The 21,412-nt window shown below is 36.8% G+C and overlaps 1 protein-coding gene across 1 annotated transcript; it reads right to left on the bottom strand.

Annotated features, from left to right (window-relative positions):
- Window positions 1–673: 673 nt before the first annotated feature.
- RPF1 (ribosome production factor 1 homolog) lies at window positions 674–20,649 on the bottom strand. Its single transcript, XM_030324003.1, has 9 exons — window positions 20,401–20,649; window positions 18,841–18,897; window positions 15,858–15,938; window positions 9,898–9,993; window positions 9,151–9,304; window positions 2,392–2,474; window positions 1,794–1,975; window positions 1,479–1,605; window positions 674–907 (listed from the first exon to the last, which is right to left on the bottom strand). Exons 1-9 carry the CDS (start codon window positions 20,626–20,628, stop codon window positions 866–868), a joined length of 1,050 nt encoding a protein of 349 aa, XP_030179863.1. The 5' UTR covers window positions 20,629–20,649; the 3' UTR covers window positions 674–865.
- Window positions 20,650–21,412: the final 763 nt, after the last annotated feature.

Below are 21,412 nucleotides of genomic sequence, written 5' to 3'. Positions count from 1 at the left end.
TCACATAATTGTATACCATACATATGAAAGACTGTTAGAGAATTAAAGATAAGTTGCAAACTTTTTTCTTTCAAGGTCAGGAGGAGGCTGCTAATACTAGTTTCTACACATGAGTTATTTGCAGGATTAACTTTGTCTTAATAAAAGTTATTTAATAATGAGAAATACTAAAAAACTCCCTTGTGTAGGGTATTACCATTACACCTAGAAATTAATTACTTAATAGACTGCTCTCCGAATAAGGACAGTAGAGAAAAGACATGGGAATATTAGAAGATGTTAAAAACTTCAGAGTTTTACACAATTCTTGAGTGGAATATTACAGTACGATGTAATGAGGTACAAAGTACCAAGAAAAATGGAACCGAAGATTAGCTTTTTTTTGCAATTTTGCCTTAAGTCCTTGGTAAACCATTTTGCTTTAAAAATTTGCCATTCTGAAAGGCTTAAAGAAATATTAAAATATCCCAGAAACCTGGCCTCCAAAGATGTGGCAGATCCAAGTTTATTCCGGTAGAAAGCCCCTGGGTTACACAGTATCTACCAAGGACGGTATTTTTTCTCCAGACCGAATGTTCCATGAAAGTACACATGAGAAACTTACTTTGAATCTTGATTCCAACTTATTCACAATACCTAGAAATAAGAGAATTAAATTTTAGGACTCTTAAACTGCAATTTCTAAACTCACCAAAATGACTTTTATTTGTATTTGCTACATAAACAGTGAAAGATAATTCATGGCACTTGTCCAGACATGAAAAGTTTATGAAACCCAACCAGTAGATGCCATTTTGAAAAGATGCCAGAGTTGAAATCCAAGAGGCCCTGTTGTAGCACAATCCAATACTATTCCTTCAGTACTTTATAAATGGAATTTTCTTCTACTTGTATCCATTTCCCGGGGCTGAAAATTAGAAGGAAAAAAAAAAAAGTAAACAATGCTAAAAAAAAAACCTCTGGGTCCATCTCTGAGACTGAATAGTCTTTAGAAGTTACTGTTCTAATATGTATGTGTGTGTGTAATAATATATAAAATTTTACAGTAAGTACTTAGGTGAAATATTGCTTATTAGAAAAGAGATGGGTTTTAAAATATTTAAGTTTTCATTTAGGACTTAAAGTGATCTCCAAACTTCTATGAAACCTCTATAGCAGTTTTCATACATACAGCAGAATCATAACGCTTATAAACAGTGCTAGGCCCCTAAGTTGCTGATTGAGTAGGTCTATGGCCCAACAATTTGCCTTCTAACAGTGGTGGTCCCACTTTGAGGACCACTGATCTAATTTAGGATACTTCAAATGAACCAGTGTTAGTCATCAGACCCAAATACTTTATCAGAGATTGGTTCTTTCAAGCTCGTGGAGGTCAGAAACACAAGGTATAAGCACTCAAAGCTTAAAATACAAAGTTTCCTTCTCATTCTATACTTTTGAAATGATATAAATGGCTCTTCAAAGAATAAGGCACATACCTTATGGACCCATTCATATTCTCCATACTTAGAATCAAAGGTTCCTTTCTGAAGAGATCTTAATTTTAAGGTAAAACGTGGTCCAAGTTCCTGAATTCCCACTTTCTTTTCACTCTTGAATATGTACCTTCAAAGATAAAGAATTAGGGAAAACAGTCTGAATAAGCCAAATGTAATTTCTTTAATATGACAGAGTTCAAAAGATACTTATTTCTCATCTACAATACTTGTCACAATACATTAGAAAACATTTTATGTTGAAAATGTATTTCATAATTGAAATCAGAGTCCATGGAGTTAAAGAACCTTCCTCACCTGTGAAATCTGAAGAAGATATAGTCCCGTTGATTGTGGAATGTGGCAACTTGCCTTCCAATAAACTGAGGATTATGGGGAAAGAGAGATGCAAACATACGTCCCACAGAATGACCCAGCCGTGTTGTGAAGTTATTCAAAATTATTTCTGGTACGTGTTCTGTAGGGTCTTTACCTCTTCTCTAGAAAAATTATGAAAAAAAATCACATTAAGGAATTAATATCCTTATTGCAAGTTCAAGTTTCAGAATTTACCTGACAAACTGATAAACTTTAAAGGTATCTTTCTTAATGATCAATTACCACAGATAACATCAATTCCATGAAATATAATACTTCTAAAATAACTTTAACATGTAGTGGCTGTACCAAAAAGTCCTACTAGAAAAGAAACTGGTTTCAGAGTAATGAAGGCTATTACTGCCTGTCTGCCATAACTCAATTACAATCTCATAAGAAAACTACTGGTAGATAAAACTTGCTTTAACCAGGAAAGCAAAGGCCATTATAAAAGCAATTAGATCTATATAAGTTACAGAGTTTACTAATCAAAAACTGCAAGGAGACCAATGCCAATTAAGGAACACGTAAAACTTACCTTAATTTCTTTACGCAAGCGAACACTGCTCATTTTAAAATGAGCGGTTGGGCCACTGGGCAAGTGACTTAGAACTAATCCATCTGTTCATAAAGCTAAGAACACACTGAACTCGGTTATTTAAATCTTAAATTGCATAAGTAACTGATCCTGTGTATGTCCAAAGGCTCCTAAATTCTGTAGCTAGATGAACAGGTAGATACATGTATTCCTCTGGGTGAAAAGAAATTTTCTTACCATACATACCTAAAACTAAAGACCATAAGTCAACCAAATATTTCAGAAAAATAGATTATATTAGTCCCCCTATAGTAGTCCCACTTTGTCTCTTCATGGTATGATAAATACCTCATCACTCTCAAGAGGGTATGTTGCATATTCAACAAAGTAGGTTTCTTCAAAGAGCTTATATACACTACCCTAATAGGAATGATAGACTGGATGGAATTCTAGTATAATGTTTAGGCCTTATAACCCTAAAAATGCATACTTACACATTTGTATGTACATTTTTTTGTACATTTGTAAGTATATGCTGTCAGCTTTGAAATACTGTCCCATAAACCAGAGACTCGGCTCTCTTCTTAAAATCAAGGTTATTAGTGTTTCTCAAAAGACCAGCTCTTACTCTTGGGATTACTGTGCCACAAATTAGAATCAACTATTTAATAACCATTTACTGACTGTCTACCACAAACAGACTTGGTGCTAGACACTCTCAACTACAAATGAAGTATAAGAGCCCTACCTACAATCAGCAGGGGTAGCAGTGCTGGGGCTTTAAAAGTCTGGAATGCAGCTAGCTAAGATAACATTCCTCAAATTTTTGTAACAACTTGATTTTTCCAAATACTGAACCTTAAAAGGAGGTCATAATCAGACTACTTATTTCAAATCTAACTGCACACAGTTTTACAAAACAGAAGTTTCCATTTTTGATAAAGGTATCAACATTCTCCCATTAACCCAGATTAAACACTATGGTTATCTTCAACTTCCTCCTTCTTCCCTTCCTTGCCAAATCCTATTTACCCTCATAAATTCCTCACTTCCATAACTTCCTCTTCACCCTTACTGCTATTGTTAGTTGAGGTCCTCGAGATTTTCCAACTAGATTAAAACAGGATCCTTGCTGGCCTGACGTCTCTCCCACCATTCCAAGTACATTTCTAATACGGTAAATCGAGTTTGTATAGTAGGCTATGGGATGTGACTCATTATATCTGGACCACTGTTTCTCATGTGCTAACTGAAAAACAAACTAGATACCTTGAGTCTTGATAACTGTACCTAATGTCAGAATACTCTCATAACAGCTTATCTACAGAGTAAAAACATCACTGTAACACTCTGTGGCCCCAAACCACCTTTCTAATCTGTATGCCTTCCCCATGTTTCCTAACTGGTAGACACTGACAGTCTTATACACCATACATATTAATCCTATCATGTACTTTTGTTCATGCTATTTGAAACACCTGCAATATTTAACTCCTCCATTAAGGCTCACTTCATCAGTGAATTCCTTTATGACTATTATTTTATATATCTGGGTGCTCCCATGTTGGGGGCATATTTACAAATGTTATATATTTTTGTTAGATTGTCCCTTATATTATGATACAGTGCCCTTCTTCATCTCATTACACTCTGTTTAAAAAGTTTGTCGAATACAAGTACTGCTACTCTGGCTTTCTTGACATCCATTTGCATGATAAATGTTTCTTCATCCCGTGTCTTTCATCCCAAGTCTTTCATCACTTGAAATCTGCACGTGTCTTTAGGTCTCAAATAAGTCTCTTGTAGGCAGCACATAGATGGATCTTGTTTCTCTACCCATTCTGACACCCTATTTTTGTTTTGCTTTTTAAGTAGGCTTCACATCCAGCGTGTAGCCCAATGCGGGGCTTGAACTCACAACCCTGAGATTAATGAGTCACACACTTAATCAACTGGGCCACCCAGGCACCCACTCCCCCTATGTCTTTTGATTGGAGTTATTTACTCCATTTACATTCAGAGAAATTATTGACAGATATGCATTTAGTGCCATTTAATACTTGTTTTGTCATCGTTTCTGGAGATTTTTCTACTCAGTTCCCTTTAATAATTCTTTCAGGGCTGGTTTAATAGTCACGAACTCCCTTTAATATTTCTTTCAGGGCTGGTTTAATAGTCACAAACTTCCCCATTTTTGTTTGGGGAAATTCTTTTATCTCTTCTATTCTGATAGCCTTGCTGGACTATTTTTGGCTATAGATTTTTCCCATTCAGCACTTGGAATACATCATGCCACTCCCTTCTGACTTGCCAAGTTTCTGTTGAGAAAGCTGCAGCTAGCCTTATGGGTCTTCCCTTGTTAAGTCAGGGACTTCTTTTGTCTTGCTGCTTTTAAGATGTTTTTATTAGTATATTTTGCAAGTTTAATTACAATGTATCTTGGTGTTGGACTGCTTTTGATTTTGATCAGAGTCTTTCATTTTCTGAACCCCAGTGAGTATCCTTATGATTGTTGCTTTAAATTCTCCAGCAGACATGTTACTTATGTCTGTTTCACTTGTTCTTTCACTTGGGATTAATTCCTGTCTTGGCATTTTTTTTCTAGGTCTCTGCCTTCTTCTCTGTTAGAAAAGCCCTTTAGGTTTCCTGCTTTTGAGAGTAATGGCTTTATGAAGAAGAGGTCCCATAATGTCCAGGGCCTGGCACTTGAGGGAATATCTCGTGTGTGCTGTGTGCGCTCAGTTGTGTTTTGGCTGCTCTATCCTTCAGGCCAGTCATCTGCAGAGGCTGGCCTTGCCTGCAGGGGGCAATGTTTAGTACTTGGCCAGAATGTGGTCAATTTTAACTAGGTGTGCTCTGATCTGCTTATCAAATGAGACAAGATACTACTTCCACTAGAACTGAAGCCCTGCAGAGCAATCAGATAGGGAGTTGTGGTATGGGCAGGGGTTTCTGTTGGTTTACTGGGGAAGGGGCTTGTCGCCTTGGGACTCACGCAAGCTTGACCAAGAAGGGCAGTACTGTTATTAAGGCTCACTTCAAATGCCACTTCTTTTTACACAGTTAACATTAAGCTTTAAATCTCAGCTGTCACTGTTACTTAACTATATATAGCACTTGTCACTGATTTGAGTTATAATTATGTAAATGACTTTCTTCCCAACTAATCTGTTAACTTTTGGAAGATACATTTGTTTCTGATAAATACTAGTGCCTACCACATACCAGATTATCAGTAATGTTTGAATTCCTTCTTTTCAAAATTTCCTTCTTTTCAAAAATTCATCACAGGTTCAACTTCTTGAGGTACAGCCAAAAGTATTTCTGGATCATTTGCACAATGAAAAAAAATCACACTCATGGGAGCTAAGAGAGGTAAAGGTAATTTCTTCCAACCTAAATCAACACTTCCAACCTAAATCAAATCTGCAATATCAAACAAATTACAGATCCCCAACTTTCTAGGACATTGCAACTCAATTGTGGTTTCTGTCAAAACTACAAAATCCAAAATAATCCTTTCCTACGTACCCACATTGTACAAAAGCTTTACTTATTCCTAACATAAATTCCTAACTAATTCCTAACATAAATCCTGAAGAATAGGAGTTCATTATCCCTATTTTAGTAACAATGAAAAAAGGTTGAGAAAGGTTAGGTAGATAAGCTCAAATTTCAGAGCTAGGTGGCAGATCATAACAGGTGGGACTACACCTGTGCCCAAGCCCTAATGCATAGAGGTATTTTGTTATGATGACTGAGGCAAAAAGGACTTTTAGTCCCCAAAGGCCAAGAAAGCAAAACAGCCTACAAGCTGCCAAAAGTATAGGACAAAGACGTACCTAACTCAAATTTCCATTTAGAAATAATCAATAGAAGATGTTAGGTGTCTCCAGGAAAAACTTCCGCGCTTTCCCCTATACCATAACATTTACTAAAATGCCCACAACAGGACTAAGGTATTATGCCTTAAGAAACATAATACCTTAGGGGCGCCTGGGTAGCTCAGTCAGTTAAGCAAGCGCCTGACTTCAGCTCATGTGTGATCTTACCATTTGTGAGTTTGAGCCCCACATGGGGCCTGTGTTGATAACTCAGAGCCTGGAGCCTGCTTCAGATTCTGTGTCTCCCTCTCTCTCTGACCCTCTCCTGCTCACACTCTGTGTCTCACTTTCTCAACAGTAAATAAACATTAAAAAAAAAATTAAAAAAAGAAACATAATACATTTAATGTGGTCTTTGTGGGAAACCTGAAGATTTAGGTATCATTTCCTATTTTAAAAGATGAGGAAACCAAGTGGCTAAGAAACTTGACAAAAGTCACATGTAATGAAGTCTGTATTTAACATTACATCTGCCTGACCCAAAGCCACCAGACTCAGTTTAGATAGTTGACAAAGCTCTTTTCTAGAGTTAAGTTGAAAATTTATAAGCCATTCCCACCATATGGCACTACTCTTTTACACAGCAGCCCTTCCGTATCTTGTCATGCCCCATATTCTAATTTCCCAAAGGCTGTACATCCTCAATTCTTTCAAGTTTTCTCCAAGTGTCATCATTAGGGGTCATGATTTGTTATTTGTGAGCCCATGTTAAGTCCCTAGGAATCATACACCATTTCTATTATGTGCTTACAAATTAGTCTCCCTTTAATTATTTGACATGTTTTTTTCTGGATCATGGCATATATTAACCAGCAGTCCTCTTTCTCCCTCCTTCCTCCACTTGCCTGTCTCATATATCTTCCCCCAGAGTAGCAAAGTCTCCTTTACAAGTTTGTGCACATAGTCTTTGAAGCCAGGATATCTGACCTTATTCAGTTTCTAGGCCTTATCTTACAAACTTTTTATCCAAGATGGACTTCCAGGGCCCCCCAGCAATGTCCTCATTAGTCTTGAAGACCATTCTCTGTTAACAGAGAACACAAAAGCAATGTAGGAGGTCTGCTTTCCTAGCTTGTTTCACCAATAATTTGCCATTAACTCATTACTATATATCAATTAGAAAAGAAAATGAAATATCTTTGAAATTATAAAAATCAACATCTAGGCAGGATTATACTGATACAAACTCTATTCATTAGGACTTTTAGAAACTGCTGCATAATTCTATACTCAAAACTTATAATCCTGGGACACCCATACACACCTGTGTGCATATATATTTACGTGTATAGGAGAAGCAATCTCATATTTGGATTACTTCATTAGCCTAGTTATTTCCTTAATATAAATTTGGTCTGTGTACTGATGGTATCTTAATGATCTAATGGTTAACTTACCCTACAAGGTGTCCAATATGGTAATCAGAAAAATATTAATACATTTTGAGTAAAAAGACAATACAATTTTATAAGGAAAAGAGAACATAGCTTTCTAAAGGCAATAGATGGTGTAAGTGAAACGCAGTATCCATATAAAATAGCTCAGATAAAACAAGGATACAATGTTTATTCAATTGATGAATACCTGCTGGCAGCCTTAAAATAATGATGGTTTATTTAACTGCCAAAAATAAAAGAGGAACACAGACCTTGCCACTTTATTTTGGGATGTAGTTTTAAGAAGGCAGCAACTACATTTTTAAAAACAGACCTCTTCTGGAATAGTTAAGTATTCAAGAGATTTTAGTTATTTTGGTACATTAACCCACAATCCAAGCCAAATTATAATATGGCTAAAAAAACATCACATTACAAAGCTAGCTTTAGTCTATTTTAGTCTCTAGAAAGCAACTCGTACAAGTGGATAACGTCTTTAACTTCTATTGAAAATAGTAAAAACCATAAAAGTTATCTAGATTTTTAAAAAATAGCTTTGACACCATTTTTAAAGCAGTGTTCATTGATTAAAAAAAAAAAAAAAAAAAAAGTTATCCTGGCAGCAGGAAACTCCTGTCCCTATTTTTTATGAATCCTTAGTAGTTTTAAGAATTTGACCCATTCAACTGATCATCTTTAAAATTAGTGATCTCACAGCCACAATTTGATAAATAAGTAAAACAACAGCAACAACAAATATAGGCATTCTTTATATGATCTCATTTCTGCAAACAGGAAAAAATACCTTGGTTTCAAGTGACACAGTCACCTAGGATCTGAGACTCACAGAAAAAGGATAAAGTATTCTTGGCATCCGAAACAGTAGTAAATACATAAAATGGGCTCAGATCTGCCTCAAAAATGTAATCCTGTGATACCACCTCTGGTAACATAAAATCTAGCCATATCAAACTACTTGCAGATCCCCAACTGGGTCTGCTCCTTAATGCCTCTGCCGTTACAAATGGTCTCTCTGCACTGGGCACTCTTCCTCTGCCTTATTCACCTCATTCGCCCATATTCACCAAACTGAGTTAAGCATTTTTTCCGGTCAAGTCCTTCCTCCCTGATATCCCCAGGGCAGATTTTTACCAGAGTGTGCACTGTATCCTGTATTTCTCTTTAACTGTACTACCCACTCTACATTTTTGTTAGTTTACATGTCTATTTTCTCCTACTAGATTATGAACTCCCTAAAGCTCTTGTTTATCTCTGCATCTTTCACTAAGGACTAAAGTAATGTCTTGCCTATAGCATTTGCTTGAATGAATATTTGCTAAATGAAAAAAGTAGTTTATAGATTCTTGGATAGAGATACATAATTTTCTTGTTTAAAATATTATGTTCTGAAAGTTATAGAAAACATTTCCTTATTCTTTTAAATATGTTTTAAAAGGGGGTGAAGGTGAGACAGGAAAACTTTAATAAAGAAAGGATACTTGGTGTTTTACGATCTTCATTAATAACGATCAGATCTGTGAAATCTCTTGAAATGCACTGTGGAATAATTTTTTTCAGAGCCAATCCCCTTCTGTAATAAACATGTGAGTTTGGTATAACTGTGGAGAGTTGTTCACAGAGTCGTACTGTTCTCTGCAAAACAAAATAATAGAAATCTTCTGAGGTGAAAAGGAATAAAAATTTTAAGTTGGTATACATTAATAAGGAAAGGAGCAATGATTAATATGTGTTATTAATAAAGAGCAAGGGTAGGGAAAAAAATGATATCTGAACAGTATTTAATCCTTTATCAAAGACTGACCATCCTAAAGCAGTGGTTCTCAACTGGGGGTGATTATGCCCCACTAGAGGACATTTGACAATATCTAGAAGCATTTTTTGGTGGTTATGACTGGTGGTAATAGTAGGGGACAGCTGGTAGTGGTATCTAGTGGGTAGAGGCCAGGGATACCGCTAAATATCCTCTAATGAACAGGGCAACCCCCATAATAAAAAACTACCCAGCCCCAAATGCTAATGGTGTTGAGGTTGATAAACCCTATCCGGAAGAATCATGCTTAGAGAACCTACATCACATCACCAGTATTCATTTTATTTAGCTTACTCACAGGCATTATCTATTAAATTACTAATTAACTCAGATCTTCTGAAAAGAGTTCTTTTAAATAGTCTAAGTAATGTAAGAAAATTAAGAATTCAATAACTACACTGATAGATATGTTTACCCCATGAGGTCTATCTGATGTTGTGATGAGAATCTTGGGAGAAGTTTGTCTGTTGAAGTAAGAAGCAAATTCATCTGTAGCTTCATCATAAGCAACCTGTGAACAGAAAAAGGATAATTTGATATCAAACACTCTACTGGGCCAGAATTTTAAAAGTAGCTCCATCAGGATCCTATGACACTGACCTCCTTCCTGGCTGATAGGGGATTTGAAGACAGCCAGGAGGGACTTACATTAATGGTGACATAAAGAGGTTGGGTGATTTTCTACCTGTAGAATACAAGTATAAAACTGGAAAAAACTGTCAAAAACAATTTCAAGACACAAACTGAGCTGTGTTTTTTCTTGAAAAATGGCTAGGGCTGTGGGCAAGAACATCAGGAATCTTCCTTAGAACTATTCCATTTCTTCCATCAACATGGCTACAAAAATAGTAACTTTATCAACTTCGGGTCTGATGGTAGGCAAGAACCAGCAATCTTGAATCCAAGGTGGTAAACTGGATTTGAGGAGAGGTGGGTTTGAAAACCCTAGCTTTGCCAGTCTAAAGTTACTGGGCCAGTTCAGGGTAGGTGTGGATCAGCCAGAAATTTAAAGGAGAGCTCTGGAAATGTAAGAGCCATAGAGGAGCTGAGATAATCTCTCTACAAATCCCTGGCTGACAGCTGAACTATACATGGGACAGACCTAAAAAACCAGTGCACACAAAAGGTGAGGGAGACTTGAAAACTGGTTGCAACTTTGAATGCAGTCCTCAACCCACAGGTAGCTCAGTTGATAGGGGCTCAGAGGCTCAAGGTATCTCAACACAATCTCTGCCCGAATCACTGGCTTACGATTGAGCCACACAAACACAAGGACAATCACTCAGGAGGCAGGTTAAAAATAACAATAAAACAAACAAGTGGAGACACAGTGCTGTTAAAGGAAATTCAACTTTTAATGTTTGTGGGCCTTGCTCCTGGGCTCCCAAGGAAGTTATACTTTTACCAAGGTCAGAATGATTTTGCCAAACTTCAGAGCCTGGGATCTATTTCTACCCCAAGCAAATAACCTAAAAAATACTTTAAACCAAAGATAAGAGTAAAAATCTCCCGGAGTGCCTGGGTGGCTCAAGTTAATCAAGTGTCCAACTCTTGATTTTGGCTCAGGTCATGATCTCACGGTTTGTGGGACCGAGCCCCACTTAGAGCTCTGTGCTGACGGCACAGATCCTGCTTGGGATTCTCTCTGTCCCTCCCCGACTCATGATCATGCACACCCACTCTCTCTCTCTCAAAATAAATAAACAAACCTAAAAAAAAAAAAATTTAAGGAAATCCTACAAGCTGAAAGAAAATGACACCAGATGGTAACTTAGATCCAAGGAAAGGAAAGAAAAGCACTGTAAATGGTAAACACGAAGTTAACTATAAAAGACTTTTTGTGTGTGTTGTATGTGTAAATTTCCTTTTTTTAAAAAACAATGAGATATTTAAAAAAAAATTTTTTTTAACGTTTATTTATTATTGAGAGACAGAGAGACTAAGCATTGAGCAGGGGAGGGGCAGAAAGAGGAGGAGACACAGAATCCGAAGCAGGCTCCAGGCTCTGAGCTATCAGCACAGAGCCCGACGCGGGGCTCAATCTCATAAACCACGAGATCATGACCTGAGCTGAACTCGGACGCTCAACTGACTGAGCCACCCAGGCGCCCGAACAATGAGATATTTTTTTTTAATTTTTTTTTTTTTCCAACGTTTATTTATTTTTGGGACAGAGAGAGACAGAGCATGAACGGGGGAGGGGCAGAGAGAGAGGGAGACACAGAATCGGAAACAGGCTCCAGGCTCTGAGCCATCAGCCCAGAGCCTGACGTGGGGCTCGAACTCACGGACCGCGAGATCGTGACCTGGCTGAAGTCGGACGCTTAACCGACTGCGCCACCCAGGCGCCCCTGGACAATGAGATATTTTAAAGCAGAAATTACAACACTGGATTTATAACACAGACAAATGTTATATATGACAACAGCATGAACAAGAGTGAAGGAACAAAGCTATACTGGTGGAAACCTACTGTATTTACCAGAATCATGTCAGTATGTGCTGGAAGTACACTGTGATAAATTAAAGATGCATGCTGTAATTCCTACAGAAACTACTAAGAAAACCCTTAAATATATAACTTAAAAGATTAAGAGGTATTAAAATAGCGTAATAAAAATATTTTTTTAATATAAGAGAAAGTCAAGGAGGAACAGAATAAAGGTATAAAATATAGTGGGGCACCTGGGTGGCTCAGTTAAACGTCTGACTTCAGCTCAGGTCATGATTTCACGGTTTGTGAGTTTGAGCCTCGTGTCGGGCTCTGTGCTGACAGCCCAGAGCCTGGAGTCTGCTTCAGATTCTGTGTCTCTCTCTCACTCTGCCCCTCCCCTACTCATGCTCTGTCTCTGTCTTTCTCAAGAATAAACATTAAAAAAAAGTATTAAAAAAATATATAAAATGTAATGAAAAAAGTAAAAGGGCAGATGTAAATATGACTACATCAATAGTTAACATTAAATATTAATTGTCAGGGGTGCCTGGGTGACTCAGTCAGTTAAGCGTCTGACTTGTACTCAGGTCATCATCTCACAGTTCATGGGTCTGAGCCCTGCGTTGGGCTCTGTGATGAGAGCTCAGAGCCTGAATCCTGCTTCGGATTCTGTGTCTCCCTCTCTCTCTGCCCTTCCCCCACTCACACTCTGTCCCTCTCTCTCTCAAAAATAAATAATAAACATTAAAAAAATTTTTTAATTAAAAAAATACATACTAATTGTCAGGCTGAATAAAAAAAGCAACATCTGTGACATTTTATTATTATTATTTTTTAAATGTTTATTTTTGAGAGAGAGTGAGAGAGCAGGGGTAGGGGTGGGGAGAGAGGATCCGAAGCAGGCTCTGCACTGACAGCAAAGAACCCAATGTGGGACTCGAACTCACAAACAATGAGACCATGACCTGAGCTGAAGTCTGACACTTAACTGACTGAGCCACCCAGATGCCCCTGTAAGTGACACTTTAAATTCAAAGACATAAACTGGTTGAAAGTAAAAAAGAAGAAATGAAGAAAGTAAAAAATGAAAAAAGTATACCATGTAAACAGTAACCATAAAAGAGTTTAGGTGGCTATGTGTATATGAAACAAAATAGACATTAAGAAATATGGCTATGGACAATCGAAGGGATGGGACAATATGGGACACTGGATTAAGGGTCAATTGAATAAGAAGAGATGAATAATTCAGCAATTATAGTTTGAGGTTTCAATACTCCTCTCTCAGTAACTGATAGAAAATTCAGCAACAATATAGAAAACATGAACACCACAATCAAACTTAAAACAACTCTTAATATACTTCAAAACAGCAAAATATACATTTTCCAAAGGAACACAGAACATTTTCAAGAATAGATCTTATCCTAAAACACAGAACAGTTCTTTACTTAAAAAGGACTAAAATCAAACAGAGTATGTTCCAGAACCACAATAAAATTGAATTAGAAATCAACAGCAGAAATATATGTGGGAAATCCTCAAATATTTGGAAATTAAACAACATACTTCTTGATAATCAATGAGCCAAAGAAGAAATAACAAGAGAAATTAGAAAATATCTTGAACAGAATGAAAATGAAAACACAACAAACATATCAAAAGGTATGAGATGTAGCTAAAGCAGTGCTTTGGAGGAAAATGATAGCTTTATCAGATTATATTAAAAAGAAAGAAAGTATAAAATCAGTAATGTAAGCTTCCATTTTAAGAAACTAGAAAAAGAAGAATAAATGAAACCTTAAATAAGTAAAATAAACAACATAATAAGAACCGGGGGAAAACAATGAAATAAACGTCAAAGGAAAAAAAAAAGAAATTACCAGAAGAAATGAACAAATCTCCCATTAAAGGAGATACTTAGATTTGAATAATAATGAAGAAACACATCTTAAAACTTGTGCGATATACCAAAAGTAGTACTTACAGGGAATTTTGTGGCCTTAATTGCTCACAATAGAAAGGAAGAAATAGAAAGGAAGATGAAAAATGAGTTAAATAAGAAGAATAAACTCAACAGAGTAACAGGAAATAAATTATAAAGATAATGAGAGATATAAATAAATTAGAAAACAAAATTTCAAGAGATGATCAAAGAAAAAAGTAGTTTGAAAAGAGTAACAAAATAGATGTATCTCTGGTGAAAAGCCCAAATAAATAATATTAGGAATGGAAAGGGACATTTCTGCAGTCTCACTTATAAACATAGATGTACATATTCTAAACAAAGTACTGACAAACCAAAACATGTAAAAGATAAAACATTGTAATTAAATTGTATTTACCCCAAGAATGCAAAAGAGATTTAACATTAGAAGATCCATTTCATTTCCTACATTGGTACTATAAAGGAGAAAAACTACATATTTATCTCAATATTTGCAGAAAAAGTACATAATTATCTCTATTTTCAGAAAAAGCATTTGATAATGTTTCACATTCATTCATGATAAAACAAACCCCCCCCCCCCCCGCAACAAAAAAAGAAATAGATTTTCCTTAACATATAAGGAGAATCTACCATTAATGACACAAACATTAAAGATGGCATGTTAGAAGTATTCTCTTTAAAACCAAGACCAGGGCATAGATGCCACTATTGCGTTTTCTATTTGTTTCACATTATGCTGGAGGCTCTAGTCAGCACAAAAGAAATAAATGATTAATGGATTGAAAGTTATTTGTAGAAATGATTAGCTAAACATGAAATGGAAACAATATTTAGACAACTTATTGGAGACGAATCTAGGTGATCTACTGTTTAGAAGATCACAGTCCAAAAATCAATTGTATTTTTATAAATCAGCAAATAAAACAATTCTCAATGAGATGTGATTTACACTGATAAAAAACATAAGATAGCCATCAATAGCTCTAAAAAGATTTATATGTACACCTTGCATGAAGAGAATTATAAAATTCACTGAATCACATTTTTAAAGACCTAAAAAGAGCAATATACAAATAGATCCCCTGAGTGATCTACTTTAATACAATTTTTATAATTTTATATGGCAGACCAAAGGTCCAAAAAGAGAATGAACATTCCTGAAGAGAGATTTGAGGATGGATGTGGGGAGGGGCATCTTGCTCTAATAGATAAACTTACCATGAAGATAAATAATTATAAAAATAAAGAAGTGATACAGTGACAAACTGACCAAACTGACCAATAGCCCAGAAAAAGGCTGATATTTTGTGTGTATATGTGGCACGGTGCTTGGTGCACTGACAGATGCCAAGTTCCTAAAACAGATCCCAGTACACAGCAGGCAGTCAATAAACATTTGCTAGAAGACTGACTGACTGAATGAATGAATGAATGACTATATGAGGAAATAGGAAAGAATGTCAATAATAGTACGGTTTGAAAGCAAACAAACATAACCAAAACCAAATTCCCTGCACACGCACAAAAAAAATTTAAAACTTGATTCTCTCACCATACTGTAACAAACTATTTAAAGGGAAACGTGAAAAGTGAAAAGTGGATGATTATCTTGAAACCAAGAGTTTTATGAGGACACAAAAAATATCAAATGTTATCCTTATATCAAAATTTCTAGTACTATAAAACTCTATAATGAGAAATGCTTTTCAAATGATATTAAAAACAACAGAAGTACTATAAATTAAATGACAAAAAGTTTACCTGGTCATAAAATATAATACATTTCTATAAAATGAGTAGAATCAGAGTTTTTCCTATAGGATTATTGAGAAATTCAGTTATGAAACAATCTATAGCAAATAATATACCAATATTATAGCTGAATCAGTCCATTATACAACTTCACCAGCCAGTACTTTAAATATCAACATATGAACAAATAATTTGTCAAATGTGGTCATCCAAATTTATTTAAGACTTCCAACATTACCTCTTCATCATTAGGGTCTACTATAGTTTCATCATGCACTCGCTGGTTGTCAATGGTTTTTGGTATAGGCTTTGGTGGAGCCTAAATTAAAAAAAAAAAAAAAACAAAAACAACAGATTAAGTTTTAGAAGGATTTTATGTTAATAATTTTGCATTTGGGTTAGGGACGAGTAACAGAAATGTGTAAATAATCCAAAGCCTCAATCTGTTCCTCATTTCCATTGCTGTATCAATCCTAATAATAATACTGAGTAAGAGGTTTTTTTTTTTTTTTAACTCTAAGCAGAGACCTAAACATACTGGAAGAATTGCTAACTGAATGAAATGGTCTAAAACCATTCAGAAGTAGCAGAAAGAAGAAACTGCGATCAAAGTAATTATACGCTAAGAAAAATATCAAATACATTGGAAAAATTATAGTGGACCCTTGATCAACATAGATTTGAACTGTGCAGGCCCACTTATATGTGCATTTTTTATAGTACAATACTATAAGGTATTTTCTCTTATAATTTTCCAAATAATATTTTCTCCAGCTTATTTTATAGTAAGCATACAAGGGCGCCTGGGTGGCTCAGTCGGTTGAGTGTCCAGCTTCAGTTCAGGTCATGATCTCACAGTTTGTGAGTTCGAGCCCTGCGTCAGGCTCTGTGCTGACGGCTCAGAGCCTGGAGCCTGTTTCGGATTCTGTGTCTCCCTCTCTCTCCGCTCCTCCCCTGCTCATGCTCTGTCTCTCTCTCTCTCAAAAGTAAACACTAAAAAAAAATTTATAGTAAGCATACAGTATATAATACATATAACACATAAATATGTGTTAATTCACTTTATGTTATCAGTAAGACTTCAGGCCAATAGTAGGGTATGGGATTTTCACATGTGCAGGAGTGGAGTTAGTATTCTGCACCCCAACCCCCATGTTGTTCAAGAGTCAAATGTACAAAGGTACATATATATGGAACTTTGTTCCAATACTTTCAGAAAGCTCTTCAGAAATAAATTACAAGGGTTGCCTGGGTGGCTCAGTTAGTTGGGCGCCCAACTCTTGATTTCAGCTCAGGTCATGATCCCAGGGACTAGGGATTGAGCCCTGTGTGGGGTTCTACGCTAAGCATGGAGCCTTCTTGGGATTCTCCTCTCTCTCTCTCTCTCTGTCCCTCTCTCCACATGCATGCATACATGCATACTCTCTCTACAATTAAAATTTAAAAAAACACCAGAAATAAATAACCAAAGCTACAAATCTATCTGCTGAACTAGTAACTCCAGTTTGAAGCATTTATGGTAAGGTATGAAAGAGAGAAGCAATTTATGAACAGCAAATACAGCAAACATCCAAAAACAGGGTAAAGACTGTGACACTTCAACATAATGGAATATTGTTAGAATTGGCAATCATGTATACTCAGCTTAGACCAAAAAACTGTGTAAATGAAATGCTACAGAGCAGGAATACAGAACTGTAAGCATATACTGACTAAAACAAATTCAAAACATATGGTTTTGAATGTTAGCAGAGATAGGAAGAAATAAGAACTGCTAAACTCTCTAGGATTTCATTTCTTATTACTCTATGAAACAAATATTAAGTTTTAAGTAATTTTTTAAAGAAGGCAGTTCTAGGAATTCATTTTTACAGTCCAAAAACAAGAATGGTGATATATCCAAAGGTGATTGGCATATTTGCTATAACTGGCTGATTACTGAGAGTTAAAAGAGAATAACTGCTGATAGAATTCTGCAGGTTAAAACAGTCTAAAACTGGCAATTTCATGTGATTTAACCTAGTCCTATTAAGAGAAGGCATGAAAAGGCAGAGTGTTTAGTTTGCATATAATCTTTACATTTTTCATTTTCCTCAAAAATGCTTATCATTCCTTGGTACCTTATCTTAAGAGACAGTAGAGGAGGAAGAGTTGTATGTTCTAAAAATTTTGCAAGCATAAATCAAAATCTAACACTAGCTATAAATAAAATGAAATTAAAGGAAAACAGCTTAGTTGTGGATGTATTTAGCAGTTCTTTTAAAAATTTTCAGTAGACTTCATTTCTTATCAATATCACAAAAGTAGCCAAATCGTTTTTGGATGTATTATCTTTACTCTCTTCTTTGCCATAGTCCATCCAAGTATCTCACTTTCCTCCCACTTGCCATTCTCAGTCTTCAAAGGGTTAATATCCTCTGTATCAGCTTTCATTCCTACACTCCTCAATCCTACAACAGAACAGGCTGCATCCTGCCTTTCCCCAAGAGCCTTTGCTTCAAGTCACAAAAACTCCAACCACAGGCCTAAACTGGGAAGCTTCCCCAAAAGCTTTCCAAAGTCAGAAAGATAAGTCCCTATCTCCCAAACACGTAAAATTAAGTAAAATAAGCAAGTTAAAGTAGACATACCATTTACACGAAATTTTGAAAAAAATACAAAACATCACTATTGTGTTCATTGTTTAGGGACACAAACCTAAAGATAAGAAAGAAATGCATGGAAACAAGAAAATGGCAATTTCATAAGTGGTTAGCTTTGGAGGGGAAAGCAATCAGTAAGAAGCATCCAAAGGACTTCGAAAATTATTTGCTAATGCAATGTTTTCTAAGCTAGGTAATGAATGGAAAGGGGTTTATTATTTTATTTTCATATCTTTTTTTTTTTTTTTCAACGTTTATTTATTTTTGGGACAGAGAAAGACAGAGCATGAACGGGGGAGGGTCAGAGAGAGAGGGAGACACAGAATCGGAAACAGGCTCCAGGCTCTGAGCCATCAGCCCAGAGCCTGACGCGGGGCTCGAACTCACGGACCGCGAGATCGTGACCTGGCTGAAGTCGGACGCTTAACCGACTGCGCCACCCAGGCGCCCCTTATTTTCATATCTTTTATACATTGGAAATATTTTATAGTAAGTTTTAAAAGAAAGCGATACAACATAAACATAAGGGAGCATTACTCAACATAAGACAGAAAGCAGGTGGCCAAAAATGTTATTTACCTTATCACCAAGAGCTTCTCTCTCTTTTTTAAGTTTTTTCTTAATTGCCAACTTTTCCTAAAAGGTTTAAAAAAAAACAAAACAGAAAAATATTGAGAAACCATCAGTTATATCACAAACACATACTGAAACTACACATTACTAATGCTATGGCCACTTTATCTCAGCAATCTTTGTAACGCATTAAAGCAAACACCCTGACACAGACTTTCATACCAAAGTTATTGTAAACCAAATAAGCTGGCTAATCAATAAACAAAGCTCTTTCTCCTTCAAAAAATTGAAATTGGCAAGTATGAATATTTAAAGTTTGCCTTTTTACCTTTTACTTTTTATCTTACTATAAACTATAAAGCCTCAAATTAAGTGAAAATGTGAAACGCCCATCTAAAACTAGTTAACACGTTTTTGTGGCTGTTTTATTTTGCATTCCTAACAAGTTGCATTCTAAAGAAAACCATGATGGCTATGCCGGTTGCTTCTCTTGGAAAATACTACAAGTAAATGAGAATGGGAGATGCGTTTTCAGATTGCTTCCAATAAACCACCATTAGTTATTCATAAATTTTACAATCAAAATATGCTTTTAAAATTATTAAGGACTTGCAAAGTGAGTTACATTTGTACTGTAAATTTGTACCTGCTGGAAATTTCTGAACAGAATGCTCACTTACACACACAGAAAGTGATCTCCCGGGCACGCCCTCCCTCCCCCCCAACGCCTGTAGACCCTCCATACATCAAATCTCAGATTATAGTGTTAAGAAGTCTTCGAGGAGGCCCTTCCCGCAAACGCGCTCACCAGAATGAGTTAGATTCTCTACGTACTCCAAAAGCACTCTGGCGCTTATGAGTAAGGCACTATTCAGGGCCTCAAAAGATGTAGTATCTAATAAGAGGAGACAGGCAAGTAAAAAGAATATTATGTGCGGGAACTTTTATGATGTACAGGAATAAACAAATGCTTGCTTCCGAGTGCAACGTAACCACAAATAAGCACTGTGATCTTGAGCTTTATTTATCTCCTCATATCTGTTTATCTCCTAGAACAGTATGAGGACAACGCTACAAATATAATTACCAGAAACTTCACAGAAATACTTTAGGTAAGAGTTGCTGCCCAGGAATCAGAAAAGCATCACTGGATTCACGTACTGCCTGTATTACAGGCTCTAGAAATTTGCCAACGTTAGGTGCACGGGTCGAAGCACAGAGATGGGAGACTTTCTCTTTCCAGGTCAGGAGGGGGATTTTTTTTTTTTTTTTTTTTTTTTTCACTGCTAGGAGAGCGGGACTTCTTGCTTTCATTCTCAGCCAGGGAACGTAGGCAGGGGCTGGAAAGAGAATCCTCGTCGCTCAGGCAAAAAGCTGAACCTAGACAGAATCCCCAAAGCAGTGCGAGGGGACCAGGGCATTAGAACGTCAGCGTCATCCTTCTAGATTAATTACCGCCTCCGGGACGCCAAGCCACGGCCACCACGCAAGTGCTATTCCCTTCCCCACTGTCGTGCGCGCGCGCGGATGCAGCGCATGCGCCCTGCAGCCTCGGCCCCGTCATACCTTTCGCTGCTGCTGTTTCCACCGCGTGAACATCAAGTGTCGCCGTTGTTTGTTCTTAATTTCCGAAATGCTGAAGCCTGGGGGAAAGGCAGCCGTTTTCGGGGGTTGGACCCCGCTTTCCGTCGCCCCATCCTCAGCGACTGCGGCCTCTTGAGGTTCTTCGGCGGTTGCTTTCCGCTTCAGGCCTTTCTTTCCTTTAGTGCCGCTCTTATCCCCGGCCTTCGCCATGGTGTTTGCTCCGTAGCGTCTGTACGGAAACGGAAATAGCTTACCCCTCCGACTCCCTTACCTAGTCTTTTACTTCCGGGGTCAGGAAGTTCTTAAAGAAAAACGTGGACTACTTTGTGAGCTTCAGCAGTTTTAGAAGGTGCTGAAATTTAGTTTTGAGGAAAGTTTAGGGGGGCTGCCCAGCTGTATGAATAGTGGAGTGATGAGTTCGCAGAAGTCTTTATTAAGCATCTGCTATCTGCCGAATCCTCAAAATACTGAAACAAAACAGTCTTTGCTGTATAAAATTTACATTCTACTGGAGAAAGACCTGAAATGAGCACACAAATAGTGTGATGAGCTATAAAGTAACACATGGCAAGGGAAAAATAGAACCGGGTAAAGGAAGAAGAGAGGGTAGAGGGGCAGTTGCAGCTTTTAAATAGGATTGTTAGAGAAGCCTTCTGGAAAAAGTTACATTGAGCAAAGATTTGAAAGAGGTAACAGATAAACTATTCGAATATTTGAGAAAAGAGCTGCTCATCTGAGTAAAGCTTTTATCTAGGAAAAAAGCTGTCCATGCAACGGAAACATACAATTCCAAGACTCCTAGTCTGCAGCAAGCATGGTACGTTTGGGAAACTGTGGAAGCCAGGAGTAATATGAGAAAGGAGGACAGTGGGTAGGGGAAGGGTTTAGAAGTAAGAGATTGTGTAAGATTTTGTAAGAGCTTTGGCTTTTATTTTATGTGAGATGCACATTTCCTGGAGGATTTTGAGAAAAGAAATGACACGATTTGACTTAC

The sequence above is a fragment of the Lynx canadensis genome, chromosome C1 (assembly GCF_007474595.2).
Source record: "Lynx canadensis isolate LIC74 chromosome C1, mLynCan4.pri.v2, whole genome shotgun sequence".
NCBI classification, from domain to species: Eukaryota; Metazoa; Chordata; class Mammalia; order Carnivora; family Felidae; genus Lynx; species Lynx canadensis.
This window is presented reverse-complemented; position numbering and strand designations above follow the sequence as displayed.

Excerpts from the sequence above, each read along its gene's own strand:
- RPF1 (XM_030324003.1), bottom strand. The coding sequence starts at position 20,628 with ATGGCGAAGGCCGGGGATAAGAGCGGCACTAAAGGAAAGAAAGGCCTG. Across the intron at positions 2,475-9,150 it reads TGAAGATCGTAAAACACCAA|ATGGATTAGTTCTAAGTCAC; the intron begins GTATCCTTTCTT and ends CTTTATGAACAG. Across the intron at positions 1,606-1,793 it reads ATCTTCTTCAGATTTCACAG|GTACATATTCAAGAGTGAAA; the intron begins GTGAGGAAGGTT and ends TTATCTTTGAAG.